The following is a 24,446-nucleotide window of genomic DNA, read 5'->3' as shown; positions in this document are numbered from 1 at the left end:
ATTAATATGAAATAATATTCAATGTCAACTATAATTGAAAAATTTTAAAAGGGGGGAAAAGGTGAAGGGGAATAAGAGGTCCAAAATTGCAGGTGTAACACACATAAGTCACGGGGATATAATGTACAGTATGGGGAATATAGTCAATAATATTGTGGTAGCAGGTACAGTGTCAGATGGTTGCAGGATTTATCATGGTGATCACTCCTTTAGGTATATAAATGTGGAATAACTATGGTGTACCCCTGAAACTAATATAATATTGTATGTTAGCTATATTTTAATAAAGATCTTAAAATCAATTTAAAAGAAAAAAAATTGCTTGTGCATGTATGATGTGCCAGCAGTGAACAAGCAAGCAGACAAGGCACTCGGGGGCTTCCAGCCCAAAGGAGGGGTCAGCGGGGGTCAAATACTGAATGTGCTGATGACGTGTAATTATGAGCCAAGGGAGGGGTCACAGGAAGAAGGGCTGTATTTTGTATCCTGAGCTGTGTGGGTCCGAAGCCTGTATCATGGGTGGTCAGGTGGTAGAGACAAGGCCTGAAGGTGAGAGAGTGGTATTTGTCTGACATAGAAATTAGGGGCTCAGAGAGGTGAAGTGACTTGCGTAGGGTCACACAGTAGCTGTGTGGTGAAGCTGGAGTTCAAGCCCAGTCACTCTGCAAACCCACTCTCTCTCCATCATATCAGGGAATGGGGAAAGACCTGAAAGACCTGAGAAGGGGGTTGTACCAGAAAGGGTGTTCTATTGACCAGAGACCAGATGGGGCTAGGGTCCCTGGCTCCCCTTGACCTGGTACAGATCTGGGAAGGGGCCTGGCTTCACCCCCAGCCTCAGTGAATGGATATCTTGAGGCCAAATCCAGTTTCCTCTCCCCCCACCCCGCCTCCCCCTCCTTTATGAAGACACTAATTTTAGCCAGCCACAAAGTCAGCCTGAGCTTTTAAAAACGGACTGATTTATGCTTTTCCTTAATTGCTCCAAAAAAGTGCTTTGCATCTAGTGGGGGAGAGCATGAATATAACTCTATTTAGGTTAAAAATTAAAGCCAAATTCTCACTGGTCTGGCAAGAGAAGAGGGATGCACTTAACTTCGTCTCAGCAGCACCCCCACCCCTACATCCCTACTGCCCTCTTCCTCCCGCTCATGTCTTCCACATGTCTGCCCCACAGGCCCAGATCCTGCCAGAGGAGAAAGTAGGAAACGTCAGGGGTCCTCACCGGGCACTCGAGTGAGGGCAAGGGACTTTTTAAGGATGCTCTGGAGAGATCTGTGAAATCCCCTTCCCTTACAGCCCCCACAGGCTGCCTGGGCCCAGAATCCACTGATGGGGCAAGAGTCTGCAGCATTTCCCGGTTCTGGGAATTAGTACATACCCAGGTCATCTCGGCCATCTCTCTGCCTGAAGACTGGAGCAGCCAAGGCTTAGCCCAGGTTCAGATACTGACCTTCCCAAAGGAGCTCTAAGAATTCCGTTCAACAAACACTGAACACCTGCCATTTGCCACGTACCATGCCAGGTGATGGAAACCTAACAGTCACTGCGGCTGGAATGTTCACAGGGCTAACCATGAATGTATTAGTTCCCCTAGTCATACGTCACAGTGGTTTGATTCACTATCATTTCATCCATCCACCTATCCATCTATCATCTATCCATCCATCTTCCACACATCCACCCATCTGTCCATCCATCCATCCATCCATCCACTCATCCATCTATCATCTATCCATCCAGCTTCCAAACATCCATCCATCCATCCATCCATCCATCCATCCATCCATCCATCCATCATCTATCCATCATCCATCCATCTATCATCTATCATCCATCCACAAAGCCATTCTTCACTATCTATCTTCCATCCATGCATCCATTATCCATCAATCCAAATATTTAATACATATGTATTCAATGCCCAAAGCAGTGATAGGTGCTAGAATTACAGAAATTAATAAGATAGGATAAATAAGACAAACATGGACACTGTCCTTATTGATTTCAGAGTAGGTGTGGCAAACAAGTAAATAGGACATTTAGTGAAGCAGAGACATCAGCTGGATACCAAAAATCCATGCATACACCCCTCTACTCCCGCCCCACCACATAATATAGGGTTGTCTTTAAGTGGCAACTGCCACCCTTCTCCCCCATGGATGACATTTCCCAGATGCTTTCTCTGCTTTCTCTTTCCTCTTCCACTGGCTGGGAAGGAGGACTCTGAAGCCCCGAGATGGCACAGTCATAAGATGAAAGGAGCCTGGATCCCTCAGTCTCCACATGGAGGAAAGGCACCCACTTACAAAGACACCTGCAATGTAAGCTAAAAAGAAACTTTATTGAGCTTGCACCAGTAAAATTTCAGAGTGGTTTGTTACAGCAGCAAGTTCTACCCTACCTAATATACGTAATTGCATTTTACAAAGCACCATTCTGCAGACCCACTCTCTTTCCACTATTATAAAGTGAATGAAGGGATAAAAGCATGTCATTTGATTCTTATAACAACTACATGCGGCAGCTAATTGTTGCCCCCATTTTGGGGATGAAAAAAATCAAGGCTCAGAGAGGTAAAGTACCTTGCCCAGGGTAACACAACTGGTAGGTGGTAGGACCAGGAATTGAACCCGACTCCCACATCCAATCATTTTATATGACAATATGCTTTTAGTTGGGGGTACAGATAGGGAACCACAACACGGAACAGGAAGGCCTCATGTCTTCATCTGCCTCTGGCTGCAGGGACTCGGTGTTTACCCATGAGCCACCAGTGTGGTTTCTGTTACCAAGATACATGGAGAAGAAAAACAAAAAGTTTGACCCTGGAGTTTATCCACCCCAAGCAGGACAAGAATGTCCCCAGGTTGGCCCTCTTCCTCTGGCAATTTCTATCTTTCTGGAGCAGCTTTCTCTATACATAGGACCCCTCTTTCCCTCCTCCCAGGACAAGAGGAAGCGAGATTGTCAAGACACTGGGTTGCCACCCCTGGGAGTAGCCAGCTCCCTTCAAAGGCCTGGCCCAGTTCTTGACAACCCAGGCAGGCCTCCAAGACATCTTCATTGGTTGGCCTGAGGTTGCCAGAGCTGAGGGGTGCTCCGGGTCCCCTGTCCAGGCTGTCAGAGCCAGTTACAGGATTGGCTCGGCCATCAGAGCAGGTTGGTTGACAAGGGGCAGCCAGAAATGGACAGACCCTAGAAGCAGGTAGATGGCAAGAAGTCCCATTGCACGCCCACAAAAGGGCTGCTGCTCTCCACTGATGGCCTGGAGTCAAGTTCCTTCTCAGGGAACATTTTTTTCTCCATGATTTTCTGGCTGTCAAACAAGGAGATGGTGGTGTTATGTAATGAAAGGTGTTGAACTTTTGAGAGCAGACTGACCTAGGTTTGATTCTGGGCTCTGATGCTGACTGGCTGTGAAACCTTGGTCAAGTAACTAACCCTCTCTGAGCCCCTCAGTTTACCTGTCAGTAAAATGGGGTTGATAATACTTGCATCACAGGGGCTATGGAGAGGATTAAATGACGCAGTGGGCAACTGATAATTTAATAAGGGAGAAACACAGAATTGGAGAATGTCCAGCTAGAAAGACCCTCAGGGATCTGGTAAGGAAAATTAAGCCCAGAGAGAGTCAGCTGCTTACGCTGAGTGGAACAGAAAATCAGGTACTCCTAAGCTATCCTAGCTGCTGTTTTTTCCACCTTTTATTCTCCCTCCCAGTTTCTTTCCCATGGGCACTTCTTGCCCTGGAGCGGAGAGTGGAACTGAGGAAGGGGAGAGGTAGAAGAGGGTGTTCATCCCTAAGCCCCGTGTCACACTCAAAAGGCTGGATCTCGGGGCCGGCCCAGCGGCTCAGGCGGTTAGAGCTCCATGCTCCTAACTCCGAAGGCTGCCGGTTCGATTCCCACATGGGCCAGTGGGCTCTCAACCACAAGGTTGCCAGTTCGATTCCTCGAGTCCCACAAGGGATGGTGGGCAGTGCCCCCTGCAACTAAGATTGAACACGGCACCTTGAGCTGAGCTGCCTCTGAGCTCCTGGATGGCTCAGTTGGTTGGAGTGCGTCCTCTCAACCACAAGGTTGCCGGTTCGACTCCTGCAAGGGATGGTGGGCTGCGCCCCCTGCAACTAGCAACGGCAACTGGACCTGGAACTGAGCTGCGCCCTCCACAACTAAGATTGAAAGGACAACAACTTGACTTGGAAAAAAGGCCTGGAAGTACACACTGTTCCCCAATAAAGTCCTGTTCCCCTTCCCCAATAAAATCTTTAAACAAACAAACAAACAAACAAACAAACAAACAAAAAAGAAACCCTGGATCTCATGGGTTTTCCCATGGCTTTTGCTAGGGTGGTCTGGTGCTATAGTGGAAAGGATGCAGGCTTTGGCAATTCAGAGATGGTCTCCAGTCCTGGTGCTGCTGTACCGGAGCGAGTCCCTTCACCTCCTGCACCTGATCCCCTCCGAACATGATGATAAGGCACCTACATGACGATAAGGCACCTACCATGATGGCTGCTAGGACTAAAGGTCATGTTGCTTGAGGTGTGACAGCACCTGATGTGTGGGGGGAGGGGCACTTGCCGCATGGCTCCCCAATCACCATCCCACTCTGTCCTCTTCCTCACACCTCACACCCAACAGGGTGCTGGCTCCCACCGTCCACCTACCACCCTGTTTCTCAGCCTCTGAGTCTTCCCCATGGGTGGGGGCCGAGAACTCAGTCAGAACCCCATACAGGCCCAGCAGTTGAACCAATGTCCGACCCAGAGTCCCCATTCATGGGGAGGGCCTGGAGGGGTGCACAATAGGACTAAGTAGGTGAAGTGTGTGGCGAAGACCCTTGGGAAGACTGGGGAGTCCCCCTCTGCTGACAGAATACCCTTTTCCCATCTTTCAGCTCCTCTCCCAACTCCCATCCCGGTGCCATTTCCCAACAGGGGTCAAAATTCTCCACCCTCATGCCCTCCCAGATGGTCCAAACCCCTGTTGCCATCTCTCCCTCATTTCCGACCCAGGCCCCTCAAGTGAGGCATTCTCCCGCCTCGCTCCCGTAATACTATACCACTAATAAGATTAAAACATATCTCCCTCTTACAGCATCGATTCATAGCACTGATTTACTGTTGCTTCTCGGCTGCTACAAAACGGATGCGCGGCCGCCACCTTAATCTCTATCCATCTCCTCACTGCCGGGGAATAACTGCTAATTAATACCTTTCTGCCTCCCGATGCCTGCCAGCTTTGAGGGCCATCAATACTCTGTGGGCACCCTGCCACCCAGCCCACTCACTCCAGGTTCCAGCCCCAGCCCAGAGTGTTCCAGGTGGAACAAGAGGGAGTGAGGGTGGGTTTTTACCCTCTCCTTGTCCTCCCACTAGACATATAGAGACACACAGCGAACGCACAAGAGGCAATGGCTAACGCACAAAGGACAGAGCCGGACAGACGTCGGTTCAAATCCCAGCTCCTCCCCCAACTATGAGATTTTTCATTTCTGAGTCTCGGGCTCCTTGTCTGCAAAATGGAGCCAGCCACAGGACCCAGCTCCTACAGATCTGCGGAGTTAAATGAGGACAGGAAGAACATGCCTAACATAGTCCCTGGCCTTCTGCTGCCCCAGCCTTTGCCTCGGGGCTGAGGAGGGTGCCAGCATGGGCCAGCAGAGTTTGCAGCACTGGGGTCAGGGAATGGCAGGTGACCCATCCCCAGTGACAGGAGCAGGGTCCAGAGGAGGCCCCATCAGGAGAAGGAGTTAGCTATAAACACGCAGCCTGGTCAGGAGACGCCAGGGTTGGAGTTGAACCAGACTTCCTTCTTCTTTTCTTCTCCTTTTTTTAGCTCAAAGGCACCTCCTCCAAGAAGCCTTCCTTGACCACCCAATCTAGAGAAACTGCTCTGTCCCCAAGCCCCTCACTATCCCCTGGCCTTGCTTCATTCTCCTCACAGGATGGCACCATTTAGAGTTAGGTTATTTATGCATTTGTTTAATTCTGCCTCATCCACCAGAATGTCAGCCCCATGAGGGCCAAGGCTCTAGACGACCTTGTTTGACGCCATCTCCTCGGGCACTTGAGTATTTGATAGATGAATACAAGTTCTCCATTAGTATTAGCTAATAATAATAACGATAATAATAAGCAAGATTGTCACTTCCTTCTTCCCTCAAGTGAAGATCTAATTAAATGCCCTCTCTCCGTTAGTGAGGGATCCCATTAAAAACCATCGACACCGTGATTAAATGTCTACTTGGTGTCAGATGCCTCCTGTGAGCTCCCAAGATAGCTATTGTTACTCTCATTTTACAGATGAGACGCTGAAGCTCAGAGCGTCTAGCAGGTGACTCAGCTGCCATTCAGATCTAAGTGAGTCACACTCTAAGCCTTCCACCTGGCCCCCTGATATGGCACAGCACCTCCTACCAAGAAGAAAAGGGGCTGCTGCTTCTCCACCAGAAATATCTGGAGGCAGGGGTTTTCCTCCTGGCTCCCAGAGTGAGACCAACAGCCTGCTGAGAGCAAGGCATTCCCTGTGGTCACCGGTGAAGCCCAGAGATTACACTGAGTGGGACAGAAAATCAGGTACTTCTGATATGTGACCCACTGGGGGAGGAACATCAGCCTGATCTTGGATTTGCACAGGTGCATGGGGATTTGCACAGATCAGGCAAGACCACAGGACTAAATACATCTAATGTGCTGTGTAACTTTGGACCTGCCCCTCCCCCTCTCTGAGCCAGGCCCCTCCAGGGGTAGCTGCAGGCCCAGATGGGGTTAGGGATGTGTGAACACATCAGATTGTCATTCTAAATCCCCAATCTGTCCTCACCTGCAGGATTCCCCTTTATCTCATCTACACCTGACAGCCCAGCTGGGGCCCAGCTCTGTGAAGGGGGTGGGGGTGGGTGGCGGCTGTCTGCCTCCTGGGCTGTGAGAGGTGGGGGTGGAGAGGGAGAGGAAGCCCCAGGAATGGGCCTGGCAGATGTGCCAGTGGAAGCCAGCAAGCTTTTAATAAAACATAACGAAGCATGGGATCATAAAATTTCATCTAATTTGTGGCTCCCATGAGGGTGGGGCAGAGGAGTTGGGCTAGCAAAGGAGAAAGGTTTATAGGGGGTGCCCTACAGCTGATTTGGGGATGGGACAGACACAAGGTCGGGGGCCATAGCCCCCAAGCCTCTGTCCAGGATCAGGGCTCTCTCACAGTTTGGAAAGAGGCACAAATCGGAGGCTCTTGTCCCAGATATGGCCCCCTCCTGTGGGTGACTTGGGACAAGACATGGGCCCCTCTGCACCTCAGTTTCCCCACAGAGTGAAAGGAGGGTTGAACCTAAACAGAAAAGCTCCACAACCTCCTCCAGCCCTGACATCTTCCCCATCATCCAATCCACAAATTTCCAAACTCCTTTCTTGGCTGTCGGACCCTTCATTCAAAGTAAAGCTTAAGTAGAAGGCTTGTCTGTAAAAGAGGCAAAGCAGGGCTCTCGGTTTGATTGGGGACAAGGGCACCCTCAGCCATCACCTTGAACCACATGCTGGACTCCCAAAGTGGTGCCAGGGGGTACCTTCATAGGAAACTGGGTTCCAAGGAACACAGTTTGAGAGCCATGGGTCAGCCAGCTCCTACCTAAACCTACTTTCCCTCCAAGGCCCAGCTCATGTCTCAGGACCTCACTGGAGGTGCGACTCTCCTAGTCACTACCAAAAATATCCTGGCTATTCTATCCTAACGTTTACTGCAGTCAGTGATTTCGCTTCTTGATTTGTTTGCAGGTCAGGGCCTGCACAGGGGCTGGGACATAGTAGATGTTCAATAAACAGGGCCCCTCTCTAACCCTGCACCTATACACTTTGCCATCCCCCTTACAGGCCTTATTCTTCTTCATAGCAGTTATCAGCAGTTCCTGTCCTCCATTATATATTCATGTGTACTATCTGCCTAGTCATACATGCCAGAAGGTAAGCTCCAGGAAGGCAGGCTTTACCTTCATCTTTTTCTATTCACTGCTGTGTCTCCAGCGCCTAGCACACTACCCAGAACATAGTAGGTATCCAGATTGTCAGATGAAGGGATGAACAGATGGATGGATGATGGACTGACGGATGGATGGATGGATGCATGGACAGATGGATGATGGATGGACGGTCAGAAGAAGGAAGGAATCAATTCTCCCTTCCTTCTCTGAATGGATGTGGCTCTGCCAGGCCAAATCAGCTCCTTCAGAGTTCCCAATGTCTTTGGTGTGAATCCCCAAGGATGACAACCTTAGTCTTCTTCCAGATCCCACAGCATCTGCATAGGCTTTTATTAGTTCCATAAACACTGATGCCAGCTCTGCACCAGGACCTGTGCCAGACACAGGAACATGAAGATGAGTCACAAATGGCCTCTGTGTCCCATTAGTTCTGTGAACATAATAGATGCAAACAAAATATTTGTTGAATGAATGAATCAAGTGATGTCTAAGATGAGACCTGAATGATGAACAGGACCCAGTCCAAAGAAGAAGGTGGGTTCCAACAGAAGGAAGAACATGTGCAAAGAGCCTGTGGCAGCTAGGAGTACCTTGTCTTCAGGGATGGAGCCCTGGGTGGCAGGAGGATGGGGCTTTTCGTCGAGCTTTATGTCTCCCCAGTGGTTGCCCTCAGTGGCATCCATCTTTCTCCTCCCAGTACATTCGGTTTCCTCGGAGGCCACACTCTCTGGGGGAGGAGAGGGAGGGAGACCAGCTGCAGACCTGGTCACCTCCACTCCCACTGAACCCCACACTCATCTGCTCAGACCCACACACTGCACTAAATATAACCAGCACATATGCCTCTTCTGTCTCCAAGGGAAATAAGATTGTTTAAGTAAAGCCCTTTAAATTTTAAAGAGCTGGGTTGTGTGCTCTCTGCGGGAAGCTTTTAGCAGCATGCTGGAAAGAAATAATAATAATAGCGAGGCCAGAGACAACAAAGCAGAACCGAGTTACCACCAATGACTGCCAAGGCAGGGAGAAGCTGGCCTGTGGCCTTCTGCAGCAGCTCAGCCCTGGGGTGCAGGGCCGGCTCCAGAAGCTACTGGACCCCCAGAGCCCCTGAGAGCCACATAGGATCAAGATGGAAGGTGTGGACAGCCCCAGAATCACAAAAGGTCAAGTTGGAAGGGATCTCTGCCATAAAAAGCAGTTAAAATGTTAAACATCCTGGGTTCAAAACTCAGCACAGCTACTTACTGTGTGACCCTGAGCAAGTGGCTTAACATCTCTGTGCTTCAGTTTCATCTTCTGTAAAATGGGGCTACTAGCAGCACATACCTCCTGAAGATGGTGTAATGAGTAGTTATTACAAGCAGGAGCTAATCACAGTGTCTGTGCACACACAACAAGTGTTCAATAGACATTTGCTGTTGTTACCACTTGGTAGGTGAGGCCCACGGGGCCCAGGCAGAGAGCCTGGACCTGGTCACACACCTTTGACTTTAAGTCCAGGAGTCTTTCCCTGGACCCACGCAGCTGAGAAAAGCCACTTTATAACCAGGTGGCTGCCCCAGGTACAGGGCCTGAGTTCATAGGAGGGGACATCTTTTAAAGAGACTAACCGGGATTAAAATTCATCTCTGCTTCCAGCCCTGAAGTCCTGTCCCTACTCCCATCCCCACAGCGTTTCCCCGTCTGCAAGGGGCAAACGGCTCCAGGGGTCTTTACAGTGGGAAAGGAGGGCCTCTCGTTTGTCAGGTTGGGACCCACTGCTGTGAGTGCCAGTAGGTCTGAAGATCCAGACCTGGGACATCTATCTAATTGCAAGACTAACTCACCTCCAGCAAATGCACTTGGTCTGTCCCTGTGTCACCTCCAGCCTCACTTCTTCTTTCCTGCAACACACACCCTCCACTCCTGCCACCCAGACTCCCCCAGGTACCCCAGGCCCTTTCCAGCCAATGAGTCTTGTCTTTGCTGTTACCTGCTCCTAAAACGCCTCTATTCCTTTCTTAAGCTGGCACACGGCTATGCATCTTTCAAGACACAGTCATGTGTCCCCACTTCTAGTGATATATAACTTCCCCCAACACCTCAGGCAGATTAGTTATTTCCTCCTCTGCCTTCCCGAAAGGCCTTGGTGGCTATTTCAAGTTTGGAATTGCTAATTTTATACCGTAACTTATTTGTTTGCCTGCTCTCTGCCCTAGGAGACGGTGAACTCCTTGTGGACAGGCTCTGGGTCTTACTTATCCCTGTAGGGACAGCCCAAGCACAGGGCCCAACCAGAGCAGGTGCCGGATGGAACTGAAGTGAGGCCATGTCTGTGCTCCAGGGAAATGAGTGGCTACTGGAGTGTCCCCTGTCACTTGACACAACTGCTCTTTAGCAAGGTCCACTGGAGCTCCATGGCAAAGGAGGGGATCTGGGGGCATCAAATGTGTCTTAAAGGAAATATTTTGGACATAGATGGGACTCTCCTTCCCAATCCTATTATCCATCAAAGAATCTTAAATGGGTCCATCCAGACTCACCCCTTCGTTTTATGGTCCTAAGGGGGGGCGGGGGCAGGAAGCCAGTCACCAGGCAGTAAGTTAACGTGGAGTTGAAATCCAACCCTGGGGCTCCTAACTCTGAGGCTGGTGCCTTTCTACCAAACCAGTGTTTTCCACTGTGGCTCACAGAACGACACCAGGTTACAGGGTGGGGAAGCATTTTTTAAAATTCAAATAGTCACATGTTTATTTTAATATGAATTAAGAGAAAAATACATGCAGTATAAAAATCTATACATTATACCTTTGTACAAAGCCAATAAAAAAAAAGAGGGAATCCATTTAAACTTGATTTGAAGAAAATTATGATGTCAATAAACATTCGATGGGAGGTACATATGACAAAAGTCGTTCCCTCTGTGCGGTGTGCCCAGGCTCAGACCAGAGCTGGCCAACCAGCAGGCAGCCCTGCCCCCACCCAAGGAGAGGAGAGTCATGAGTGACAAAAGCTACCCCTGAGACTCAGGGCCGTGCCCAAGGAGCCAGAGGTGAAACCCCTGTGCTCTGATGGAGGCCCCAAAGCCAACAAACTAGGAGGGCCAGCCTTTTGGGCATTGCCCCAAATTCATCTGGGTACTGTGGCCTCATCAAAGCAATTTGAACAGTCGGGTAGATGCAAAGGAGGCTGAACAAAAGAATGGCACCTTGGCCAACTTGGAAACCGAGACCCGAGGGGACTGTTGGCAGAATTTTTCCTAAGGAATATTTATCCCCAGTGAGCAAACCCCAAAAGGTCACACTGCCACTGAGCCAGTGGGCAGGGCTGAGACCTCCCTGCGTCAGGCAGGGCAAGAAGATGGTGTTGCCAACAGATGGCATGTTGGCGAGGGGCAGGGGCACTCTGTCTTGCCTGGAGCACTTTAGAGAATGAGCCAGGAAAGAAATTGCCACTGGTATTTGTCACGGCGATCTCAGCAAAGCACAGAACGTGTAAGTGTCTCATGAATTGCAACCGGCAAAATTAGTCCTCATCAAAGTCAATTTGAACAGTCAAGGTAGATGGGAAAAAGGGCCGGACAAAGGAAAATAGAGGGGCAGAAGGCAAGTCCCCTCCGCCAACTGTGAAGCTGGGCGCTGAGGGCGCTGTTGGTGGAAGGTTTCCCAAGAAATAGTTATTTCTATGTAGAAGGCAGCTACTCCCTGAACTCCAGATATCCCCCACGGAGAAGACCCCAGCTCTCTAAAAGGGGCAGTGCACTTTTAGCTTGCACGTGAAGCGTACAGATCTGGTGGTGCAAAGGGCTAACTTACTCACAGGTGTCCTCCTTCCTCCCACACCTGCCAGAGTGGAAGCAGCCTCCTCGGGTTCAGAGTAGCTGAGATGTGGAGAGCCCCTGCCTCCCCACGTAGGAGGGAGCTCTGAGCCCATTCCTGGCTGGCGTGGACCAGCTGTGCACTGTCAGAGCCAATGGGGATGGCAGGAAAGGTGACTTCAGTGGATCTCAGGAGAAGGAACCTCTCCATAGGAAAACAGAGTGGAAAATAGACTGGGGAATGACGAATAGGTGTGCCCTCGGGTGGGCTCATCAGCGAGATGGACCACGGGACAGGGGAGTTGTAGGGACACTGAAGGGTCTAGAGCAGAGATGACACATGGCAGGGGTCGATACCAGCAGTGGAGAGTGCAGGCGCTTCCTCTCTGTGAACGGCATTGTTCTCCCAAATTCATGGGCCCCTGGAAAGTCAGTCCCATCTTCCTAAAGCCCCATATTCATATTTTTGGCTCAGGAAACTCTAGCATCGAGCACAGGATTGGGCACAAGGGTAGGCATTTTATTACTGCTATTGTTATTAATATAAACAGCGGCCAATTATTAGCACCACGCATTGCCTCCTGTCACCATCACCACAACTCTCTTACATTGCACAATCCCCATTTTATAGATGGGGAAACTGAGGCTGAGCAGGATGGTGGGAGATCTCTGCTGTCTGCTCCCCAGCTCACTTTCCTCCCCACTCCACTGGCTCTGTGCCTGGGGTGCCAGCCTGTATGGACTTCCAACTGGATTTGGTCAATGGGTGATGCCAGCAAGAGACTCAGTGGCAGAATAAGGGTGAAGTTGGGGTATTTCTCCTTCCAGCTCCTGCCCCACTGTGTACTTAACATTTCTCTTTAACTCGACCCACTTCTTTTACTTACAGAAGCCATTTTTTAAAAAAGAGAATTAAAATCACTGCCCCAAATGGCAAACCAGTCTCACTCGCCTTAAACAAAGGGCGACTGAAAAAGAATTACAATGAAAACAAAAGACATTCAAAGTCTTGCTCCCTCTGGCTTGCTGAAGCCATGTGCCCCAGACCAATAGGGTTTTTGGGGAAAGAGATTAGCAAGTGATAGAGGGTGTTAAAGACGTGATAGCATCAGCCTGGGGCTTTCTCCTTGGCATAACTAGAAGGACGGGAGAAGCAAGAAACAGGGAAAGGCCCTCCCTCTCTGGAATTCCTCGTTATTTATTGCCAGTGGGCAGGCCCCACCTAAAACCGACCACTGCCCTAGGCCCATGCTGTGCAACAGAACTTTCTACAATGATGGAAGCAATGTCCCCTCTACATCTGGGCGATCAACACAGGAGCCCCCAGCCACCAGTGGCTAGTGAGCACTTTTCTGAAATGTGGCTGATTTGACTGAAGAAATAAATGTGGGTTAATTCCATTAAATAAAAGCTGAGCCACCTTTGTTTAGTTTCAATGTAAATGTCAGTCCTCACACGTGGCCATCAAACAGCAGAGGCCTAGACTGTACACCCCATGAGGGCAAGGGTTGCCTGTTCATTCTCCTCTGGCTCTCTAGAATGACACAGAGCCTGACCCCCAGGAAGCTTTTAATTAATATTTGCTTCACCAATGAACAAGTCAGTGAACCAATGAGTGAATGAATGAATGAACGCACGAATGCACGAAGGAATTATACTGCTTCCTGCAACAAAAAATTGCTCTCTCTGCAACTCAGACTGTCCGGGGAACAACTACCCTTCCCCATTAGGTAATCAGTACCCCTCCCCTCTGGGCCTTGCATTTCTCCTCCCACCAGGCCGCTCAGTCAGCATGGGTCTTAGGAATTTGCCATCCAATGATGCCTCTTCCCCTCCAAGCTGAGCTCCAGCCCACTTCTCTGCTGCCCAAGGGAACAAAGCAGCCTTTGTGATTTGGTTGCCTTCGCCACCCCCACCTCACTCCCTTAGCCCATCTGGGACATTGATGCCCGCTGACAATTAGCAACTTATCACCTAGTTCTGTGAAACCAGGCACCTGGCCTTGGGTTATTGTATAAACCTGAATACCCACTTGACAAAACCTAGCTCAGGCAGTGAGCGCCAGCTCTAGACGCGGATGTCACCCACGCTCTGGCTGCCTTCACTCTACCAGTGCATCAGAGCCCCTGCACTAGCCCCCCTTCGCCCAGCCCAGCCCGATGCCAGGGCTGCAGGTGATGGCCGCCGCCTTCCTCTGGGGCAGCATTAGGGAGAGGAGAGGAAGAGATGGTGCTGGGGAGATAATGGAGGCTCCAGCAATTGGTGACAAACAACCCCATCAGAGGAGCGCGGAGTGCCTCTGCAGAAAGAGAAACAAAAGGGCAAAGGGAACAGCTTGGCAAAGGAACAAAAAAACCCAATGGCTCAGCTGCTTCTCTCCCTGGCGACTCCCAAGCGGCTCCTGTGATTTATGAGGCTGGGGGTGGGGTCACTCCCCACTGCAGTGCTGCCAAGATTGCCACCCAAGTCTGGGGAACACTGCTGCTACCCGATGCAAGGCTCTTAGGGTGGTGGGTCTGCCTGACTGAGCCCTGGGATGGGCCCCAGGACCTCAAGGGAGAAGGCATGTCCCCCCATATCATGCACAGTCATTCTTCTCTCTGGCCTCAGTTTTCTAAGCTTTAAAATGGGAGGAAGGCGACAGTGCAGATAATCTCTCAGCTCCCTCCGGCCCCGATGCTTTGTAATTCCAAGCCTGAAGAATCCATGTGGGAAACCTACAACATGCCCACTCCTCCTGGCCACTGGGGCTTGTAAATACTTCTTCCTCTTCATGGTTGGGGGCTCCCACCACATGGTGGGGAGCTAACCACCATGATAACAGCAGCAGCCACTTTTCATACACTCACTATGTGTCAGACACGGTGCATGCAAACCCCTCGTATCATGTGACTCACTGTCCCAGCATGCCCCACCTGCGAGACCATGACAGCCACATACTCAGTGGGACAAATCAAGGCTGAACGCGATGAGGTTACCTGAGTTCACATGCTGGCTGAGTGGTGAAGACGGGATCTGAACCCTGGTCAGCCTCCAGAGCCAGAGGGTCTGGGCTCCTGGGCATCTAGGAGCTTCTCCCCAGGTGGTCCCCCTCCTCCCATCTCCCTTGGAGCAGCCCTATTCTAGGCTGTTCCATCTTGGTGGGGCTTAGGCAGGGGCCTGGTTTTCCCTCTTTGCTAGGTCTGGATACCCGGGAAGAGGTGGGCAGTCTCTAAAAATTATGGTATTTCTTCCTTGAGGCCATTGTCTCTTTGGGGACCCCAGAGCAATCATTTATAACCCAATGGAGGCTCCAGCTTCAGGTGGCCCAGAAAAGGCAAATCAATCTGTCTAGAGTACTGATGTGGGAATGTCATGCCTCTCTCTTCACCCACTCCCCATAGACCCCAGGCTCTAATTCAGACCCCTTGTCCTGGCACGCCGACCTCCACTAACGCCAGCCTCATTCCCTGCTTCTCATTAATACCTGATGCTCAGGTGAGGTCAGCAGCCTCACTGCCTCCCAACCCTCACACACCCAGACAGGTTCTGATTCCCACCTCCAGGCCGTTGCCTGTGCTCTTCCCCAGCCTGGGGCTCCCTCCTGACCTGTCATGATTGATTCCTTCCCTCACAGTCTCCCTGGGCCACTCCCTTTAAACTCCAAGGATTTATGCTTGGTATCCCTGTATTGGCCATTTATTACACATGACCTTTTATTGTTCTCAAATGAGTTTGTATAGGGTTGCCAAGAATTGGAAGTCCTTGAGGGAGGTCTTTGCCAGTCCAGAACGAGGCTGGGACAGCTGCTCAATTAATGAAAGTGAATGGAGCCCCTGACTTGGCTCCAAAGTCGGCCTCCAGGGGAGGGGGAAGAAAGTGCGAGGCCACTGCCTGCCTCCTCAGAGACACTCCAGGCCAGGGGACCCCAAAGGGAAGGGCTGATGACTAAGGTTCAATAATTACCTGTCAGGTGCTCTCATGTATTATCTCATTTAACCCCACAACCCCCTCCATTTTCAGAAGACAAGGAAACCACAGCTCAGAGAGGTAGTGACTTGCCCTCGCACACTCTGCAGGGAAGAGACCGTGTCGGGATTTGAACCCGGTGCAGATGGAAACCAAAGTACGTTAACACCAGGCAGCTGTTCCATAGAGACAGTGATTGAGGAAGGATGGGTGTGCCCAGTGGCGTGCCGGCAAATGTTTACCAACCAGCTCTGGGGAGGGAGCAGTCCCGGTGAGAACTCCTTGCTGGTCCATGGTGGTTCCCGCCCTAAGCGATTTCAAGCTACCCAACAACCGTGTTTCCCCGAAAATAAGACCTAGCTGGACCATGAGCTCTAATGCGTCTTTCGGAGCAAAAATTAATATAATTAATATAAAATTTATTATATTAAAATAAGACTGGGAAAAATATAATATAATATAATATAATATAATATAATATAATATAATATAATATAATATAATATAATATAATATAATAAATACCGGGTCTAATATAATATAATATTGGGTCTTAAATCAATTTTTGCTCCAAAAGACGCATTAGAGCTGATGGTCCGGCTAGGTCTTATTTTCGGGGACACACGGAAGACCAATTCAGAGTTGGGAAGAGATACGCAAACCAACGCCGAGGTGTGAATGCAGCCCTGCCCCTCACTAGCAGTGGGGGCAAATCACAGCATCACTCTAAGCCTCATCCCTCATCTGTAAAGCAGGCAGAGCATCATCTCCCAAATGGGAGTTTCTGGGAGGATATATTATGACATTGTGTGGCACGGGGCTTGGCACATAGTAGCTGCTCAGTGCATGTTTTTCCCTTCCCCTTCCTTTCTAACTTCCTAACTTCCTTCTTTTCTTCCCCAAACCCCACCTATCACTAATCAAGGACCACCCCCGTCCCCCCCACCAAGGAGAACCCAGAGGGAAGAGGAAGTCCTTTGGTCTACCCACCACCATCTACTGTTGGCTCATCCCCCAAATGCCAGCCGTGATGCCAATGTGAATGATGGTGGCAGAGCTGGACATCGGATACATTCTCACACTAGAAGGGACTTCCAGAGGTGACTGAGCAGGGCCAGGAAACAGGCCCAGGCCTAGTGTCTGGACCGAACCTCAGGCTCAGGAAAGACCTCATTCATTCATTCATTCAATAAACCCATCTTGAAGGCCTGCTCGGAGCCAGAACCCACATCAGGGCCAGGGATATAGGGATTCTGCTCTCAAGAGCTCTCTGTTCAATAAGGAGACCAACCCACAACCATATCCAGCCCCAGGGGAGGGTTGTTTCAACAGAGTGTTAGCCAAAGTTCCACTGCCAACACTTAGGGGGATAGCTGAGTCATCAGGGGCCGGGTAAGTTGTGGAGGGTAGGAAGTCTGCGAGCTGAGACCTGGAGGGAGGTTTATGGGGAGTCAGGGTCTGTGCTGGCTGAGGGCAGATGTCAGCTCTCTGAGCCAAGAAAGGGCAGAAATGGGGGAGGAGGTAAAGGGAAGGCCAGAAACCTCAGAGGCAGGCGGAGTCTGTGGGGTGGGGAGACGGTGGGCTCTGGTCAACATCCTTCCCTGTGCATGGGAGATGTAACACCCGTTTGGCCAGCCGAGAGCATTTAATGCATCAAGAGTATCCCATAGGTGCACAATAAATTGTACCTCCAGTAATATCACACTCTTCTTTCCCCCAGGTCTCAACTAGACTCTAAGGAGACAGCCTTGAGCCAAGCTGGTCCCACCCTGCACGGTCCTGCCTCCGGCTCTTGGCTCACATGGGTTTCCCTCCCTGGCACATTTTCCCCCACAGCCCTTGGCTTATTAATGTCCTCTTTTTACTTCAAGGTCGAAAGTTCTTCCTCCTCTCTGAAGCATCCCCTTAACATCCAAGTCATTACTCTTCCCCCAAGAATTTCCTATAGGGGACAGCAATTCACTTGGCATCTAGCAGGTATCAACCAATTTCCACCTGGATTGTCATTCATCTCTTCAGGACCATGCCCAAACTCTCACTACCCCCCGCCCCCATAAGGGTCACTGTCTAGGGTCTTTCTCTTTTCAGATGCGCCCACAACAGATGCCTATTCACTCTCTTGATGATGAGGATGGCTTTCAGACACACCCCCTCTCCCATGTGTGCAGAAAACACACTGGATAATTCTATTTCAATGAGGGTTTGGGAAGGAGTGAAACATCCAGACAGGGAATTCGATACATTGCAGCTGTCCACGTGGCTGGAGCCCAGGAAGGGACTGACAGTCGTTCTCACCGGGAGACAATAGAACACAGAGGGAGTCAGACAGTCTTGTGTCGAAATCTTTGCTCGCCACTTACTGGCTGGGTGGCCTTGAACAAGCCACCTCAGAGGCCTCTCTCAGCCTCAGTTTCCTCGTCTGCAAAATAAGACTCATTTTACCTCTCAGGGTGGTTGTAAGGATTAAAGGAGACAAGAACCACAAATCACATGGCCCAATGCTTGACATCTGGTGAGAGCTCAGTTAGGGTTGGAGATACAGCCCCTTCCTCCCTCTAAGTGAAAAATCCGTTTTCCACTAAAGCTTGAACACCCACCCTAAAGGCAGGGACTCCCTGCCATGTTCAGGGCCGCGGTCCCCATGCTTAGCACTGTTCCTGGCACACAGTCAGAAACATTTGTTGTGCGTATGAATAAATGAATCTCAAGGGGCCTGGGGATGTAGCAGAGGTGGGCAGGGGGGTACGCCAGGTTAGAGACGTACGGCTCTCAGGAAACCCAGTTAACAGAACTAACCAGCTTCCTCTTTGTTCGGCTCTTTGTTTGGCTTCTGCCTTTGAAGTCACAGACTGCTGCTTATCCAGAAACCTGAGTAAGTCACTCCAACTCCTAAGCCTCCTTCCCCTACCACCTCCCCTGAACTGCAGCCGGGTTCAAGTGTCTGTGAGACAGACCTTCTGAAAAGTCAGGGTCGCTAGGCCGATCCAAGGGATCACTGGTACCTTTCCCGTCCACAGGTCCTGCCCACAGACTTCTCTGCCTCCCCAGAGGGGTCACCGGAGGAAAAGAGGGAGCCTGGGGCTGGACCCGATGACAACGGGAAGGAGCGGTAGTCCTGTCATGAACAAATCTTAAAACCCTGAACCTCACTTCCTAAACTGTGACAAAAGGAGCTGAAGCCCATCGTGCATGAGGACTGTGAAGCAGGGAGCATGTGCTGGACACATTGCAGCTGATCCACAGAACTGTGACTATTACAAAAGCAAAGATCCCGCTATGATATAGGCAACGAGCGATCTTTGTTAGAGACTTGTGTGGAAGGAGCGTGTGTTGCGGAGTCTCATCATTGCATGGACAAGGGCAGCTCTCCTTTTGTACCTATCCTCTTGCCTGAGGCATTAGGATTTGGGGGCGGGAGGTAATCAGTTCCTACTCTAGGAGGGTTCTCCTGCTAAAAAAATAAAATAGAAGTTTCAGAACCACTGAAGTACCTGATCCTGGAAGTCCCTTCCAGCTCTAACATTCTCTGCGCTTAAAAATGAAAAGCCACTTCAACCTTTGGGGGAGGAGGGGGACTCTGGCTTGCATCTGGGGTGAGAAGGGGGTGGAGTTTGTGGCTGGGGTGGGGTCAGGGCGGCTGAGGAGCTGGGGCGGAGCAGCCTGCACACGGCGGCCCCTTAATACAGCAGTCTAGGGCTGAGAAGGAGCCCTGCGGTGCTGGAGCCCTCTCCAGCCCCAGGCGTGGGGTGGGGGTGGGGAGGGAAGATAAATATATAAAGTGGTCACAGCAGCTCACGGGAGCACAGCTCCCGCAGTCTCAATGCTGCAGCCCAGCTGAGCCAGCCACCCCCATCCAACCCACCTGGGGACAGGCGTCTGCGAAGAGAGAACTGCAGGACCTCTGGATGGGGACTTTGTCTCCACCTAACTGGGCCTCTATACTCTTCACAGACAATTTACTACGACCGAATGAGGCAGGTCCAAGAACCATTCTCTCCCTGCTCCCCAAAACCCCAACCCCCGACGCTCCCTCTTTTCTGGGCCACTGTACAGGCCCAAGTGTAGGACTTCCTTCCCAGAAGTGCCCAGGCCCGGTAAGCTGGGGCCTGAGGCGTTAAAAACACCATTTAGGCGCTCCTGCGTGATCAGGGAGACCAGAGAAGTGTGGGTTTCTCTTCTGTGGAGTCAGATACTGGGGAGTAGAGAGACAGGGGCAGGAACTTCCTGCCTAGGCAGTCAAGTGTGCAGGGAATTCTTTTTTCTTCCCAACGCACAGACCCACCTCTCCAAAGTTGAGTCTCTTTGCTCTGCGACCCAAACTGGCAGAACAAGCCAGAGCGCACTGGCCATGCCCCTCCCTTGTAGTAATCGCCATCGCCCTCTACTAGGCAGGCATGTTTCTGAATACTTGCTCTAGACTCTACCCTCCCCGCTCTCCGAGGCAGTTCCTGGCAGGTGTCCCGGCAGAGCCAACTGCCAGGTGCACGGCTCTCGGTCACATCCCAGAAGGGCGCCCTCCTCCGGCAAGCTGGCCTCTTGCATCTCTCACGAACCCTTCTTGTATCCCCGCCCCCTTGTGGGCACTGACTTGGAAGGGGGAAGGAGGGACCCTGCCCTTGTGCACTCCTCTCCTCTGCGAAGGAGAGACTGCTCCCGGGTGGTACCAGACCCCCGCCCACGCCCCCAGCTCAGAAAGTTTCTGGTCCGCGATCCCGTCGGAGCTCATCCTTCACCGTAAGCAGTGGAGCTCAAGGGCCACGCTGGCACCCCCGCCCAGATACTCTCACCCCTGGGACCCAACCCCCCCCAACCCCGCTTCCGACAGCCTGCAGAGGTGGGCGACGGGAACAGGGGTGCCGGGATGAGGGAGCAGCTTTCCACAGCTCTGTAGCCCGAAGACCGCTGCTCACATGTTCCGGGGGCTCACAGGGTGGAGTCCTGACGGAGCGGGTTTCCCACCAAAGCCTTTCCCACCCCTCTTCACCATCCCCTCTCCTGCCGCGTCCCTGGTTCTACGCATTCCGGGGGGGAAGGGGTGCTCCCCTCCTGCTTCTAACTCCCATCCCTCGCTCCCTGCAATGTCCAGGTGAGGGCTCCAATGCGTTTCAACAAAGCCCAGTGCCCTCTGCGTAGCACTGGACCCGGGACCTCCCCCCAGCTCCACCTCCCCGTATAACCCTCCAGAGACATCCGAGCGAGGGAGCCCTCACCCCAAAGTTGGGGGCAGATTTTGATCCACTTTGAAAGGTCTCTTGTTCCAAGGATGGGGGACAAAGTACAGAGCTTGCATTCCTTCTGGGTTACCCAACCTCTCCCCCCTTTCTGTCAGCAGGACCACCATTCAGACTCAATCAAATTCTGCAGCTTCTGGCATCCGCAGACCCAGCACTCTCCAAGGACCTCCGGGTAGAAGCGGGCGCGGTTATTGCGGGGGAGGGGGGCACCCCTTCCTGGCAGGCACTTTCAGAGTCTGGTTAGGCACCTCCAATTAGGGCAGGGCATACCACAGAGGACAGAGTTGACCCCCCAACACACACACTTCCATCACCCAGTTGGGGTTGGTAGGGCCTGAGACATTACTGGTCACATGGGCTACTTTTTGGCACCCCGCGTCCCTTTCCTCCTCCGCCTCGGAACCAGGCTGTGACTCCTGACCCACTGGAGTCTAGGCACTCAGGTTTGGCACTAGGCTTGGGGGGGGCAGTCTTGGGCGCGAACCCTCTCGTCTCCTTGCCCGAGACTCTTCGCTGGTCCCGCCTCCCTCCCGTTGGGCTCGACGCTAGTATGTGGGTTCACTGACCAAAAGGTGCCGGAGTCGCTAGGTTCGGCTCCCGCAGCATTTAAGAACCACCAGCCGGAGGCGTCAGGCGGGAGCCACGGAGGCGGCAGCCAACCCGGGACCCCGGAGCTGCGAAGCCACGGAGAGCTCGGCTTATCCTCCTTCCAGCCGATTCAGACTAGCGGGGACCAAGTCCAGGCGGGACACACACACCGCTGCTCACACCTCCTGTGCCCCCACGACGAGTCCATACCTCTCCCCACACTAGAAACACACGCTCCATCGCAAGCACACATACTCTCAGCCCACGAAGCAACATAACCCCCATCCACACATCCCAGATACACACTCTGGCCCAAGGGTCACATTCTCACCTCCTATGCACGCTCGCTTGCCTCCACAGAAATAGTCATCTGCTGTCACACACCCCTCAAGAGACCCGCACTTGGGACACGCGTGAAACGCCACACCTCACATACCCACCCTTTAACACGCTCACACATACAATGACTGAAGCTCACACACTTCACACCCTCATTGAGAAGCTGGCACCCGCTCACACCCCCAAACACTCTCGCTCACACTCTCACACACACACCTCCGTGTAACGGACACACTCAAACACCCCTCCAGACACTCGCTCACTCACACTATCACACACACTCACACCTCTAAATACACTCCCGCACCCTCTCCACACCAGCTCCTTCCCGGACACCCTCACACATAGACGCAACAAAGACACACGCTTGTACACACACACACACACACACACACACACACACACACACACTATCGCAGACCCAGAGGGGAAATCCTCCCTCGCTCGCCAAGCAGAGCAGCTCCACAGACCCCCACGCCACGACCGACGCCCGCACCCGGAGCCTCCCCGGAGCGACCCCAGCCCGCGCCCCTCCCCGGCGGCCCGCCCCCGCGCACGTCCCCCGCCGGGGCTCCAGCCAGGCGCCCGCGCACTCACCGCGCGCCAGGTCCAGAATCGCGGCGAGCAGCAGGCAGACGCAGTGGCGGAGGCTCGGGGCGGCTCGCATGGTGCCGGGGCGCTGGCGGCGGTGGCGGGGCGGCGGAGGTGAAGGAGGCGGCGGCTGCAGGTCCCCTCGCCATGGGCTCAGGCGCGCTCCTGCCTCCGGCCACCGGCCGAGACCGTAGAGAACAGCGCGGGGCGCCGCGGGGGCGCCCCCATGCCGCCGCGGCCGGGCAGCCCGAGCACCCGGCTCGACTCAGCTCAGGCTCTGCGGGGCGCTGCGACTCTCGCGCTCAGGGCGTCCTCCCGGCGAGCCGCGGCTGCTGGTTCCCGGCTCCCCGAGTGCGAGCGGCACCCAGCGCGGCCCGGAGTCGGATGCGCGGCAGCGCGGGAGTTTGGAGCTGAATCGCGCTCTCTCTGCCTCGCGCTCGCCTCTCCCGGCGGCGCGAGCGCCCCCCTCCCCGCGCCCTCCCTCCCTCCTTCCCCCTCTCCCCGCCCCCCCCCCCCCCCCGCCCTCCCCGCCCTTCCCTCGTCGCGCTCTCCGCTGTATTATACAGACTTTTCTTTAATCCTTTCTGGGCTGTTCGGTTCTCCTCTGCTAAGCCGATTTATTGCAGGGAGGAGAGCTGTCCCATCCCGGTCCCCTCCCCTTCCTACCGGTCTCCCACCCCCTCTCCCCCCCCAGGTTCCCCACCTCACAACTGGATTGCTGCCCTTAGCTTCCCGACCGTCACCTAGCTGACTGAGCTCCCTCGCCCTCCAGAAGCCAAGCCCCATCGGATTCCCTTCCACCTGATCCCATCCCTGGGATCACCCCGCACCCCTAGGCTGAGGGAGGCAGGCAGCCTCCGTGAGAGATGCCATCCATCCCGGAGCAAGTGGGCAGGGTGTGGCCCGGGAGTACTGGCCTTGCCACCTATGAATGCCCTTAGTGGGAAAGATCAGGGCCATCAGTGTTCTGAAAGTTCCCGAATTATGGGTGCCCTCCTCCAGGAACCCACGGAAATGGGATATGTTTTGTCCTTTTTTCCAAGAATAGCTTGGAATGAGTAAGGAATTGGTTGTTTCCCCCTGGTAGGGATCGTGTTTTCACCTTTTGGGCAGGCCGGATTCCTTTTCCGTCCCAAGCCAGAGAAGTGGGATTTGGGACTTGTATCATATCATTATCCTGCCACCAACACACACACACACACACACACACACACACACACACACACACACCATTGAGCCTCAGGCCTGGCTCTGGGCCTTGAGGTTAGCTAGGTGGGGAGAGACACTCTAGCACTCGAGGTGGGCTGGGGGTGAGGTTAGATGGGGACGTTCAGAGCATGGAATTTCACCATGGCAAGAATCCAGGAGATTGGCAAGCTGAGGCCCAGAAAGGACCCCCCAGCCAGGGTCAGGACTGGGATCAGAATGCCAGTCTCTGGCTCTTGACCCACTGTTCTTTCTACAACATTCCATGGAGAATTCCCAGGTTCCCTCACTCTGTCAGGTTGCTCTGTTTACCTAGATGGGCAATGGGTACATAGCCAGTTCCATCTCCAGCAGCCCTTTGAGGGGATGTAGGGAGTAGGGTGGGCAGTGGGTGGTTCTAATCTGCCTCTTGGGGCGCCCTGTGCAGAAATGCCCTATGGCAGGGAGCGGCTTCCTCCATCTGCCCTCTCCAAGCCTTCCCAAGGCAGCTCTGCTGCAGCTCAGGCCTGCCAGCCCCAGAGAAGGAGTGATTTGCATTTATGAAGATCTGAAAGCAAACGTTCACCTGACAGGCTTTAGAAGGATCTTCTCAGTAAAATAATAATAATGATGATAATAAACCCTTATAAACAGGTGTTTGATTACAGTTTGTCCCTACATGGTTTTTTTTTGAATCCGACTAATTGGCTGCCAGGCTGATTGGGCTGGGGAAGGCTTGAACACCAGAGACTTAGGCCCTTTCTTTCCCTTTGGCTGGCTGTTCTTTGCTC

General features: G+C 52.5%; 1 protein-coding gene across 1 annotated transcript in view; it reads right to left on the bottom strand.

Moving 5' to 3' along the window:
* IGSF21 (immunoglobin superfamily member 21) overlaps positions 1-22,929 on the bottom strand; it is a 241,910-nt gene extending 218,981 nt beyond the window's left edge. The window contains exon 1 of the mRNA XM_088790243.1: positions 22,477-22,929. Within this exon, the coding sequence (XP_088646369.1) occupies positions 22,477-22,546 (70 nt within the window). The 5' untranslated portion in view covers positions 22,547-22,929. The remainder of the gene's footprint in view (positions 1-22,476) is intronic.
* Between the last annotated feature and the right edge of the window lie 1,517 nt (positions 22,930-24,446).

Source organism: Rhinolophus sinicus, chromosome 14 (genome assembly GCF_057876585.1).
Source record: "Rhinolophus sinicus isolate RSI-liver-muscle chromosome 14, RSI-T2T, whole genome shotgun sequence".
Classification (NCBI taxonomy): domain Eukaryota; kingdom Metazoa; phylum Chordata; class Mammalia; order Chiroptera; family Rhinolophidae; genus Rhinolophus; species Rhinolophus sinicus.
The sequence above is the reverse complement of the archived record's forward strand: the minus strand, read 5'-3'. Positions and strand labels throughout refer to the sequence as shown.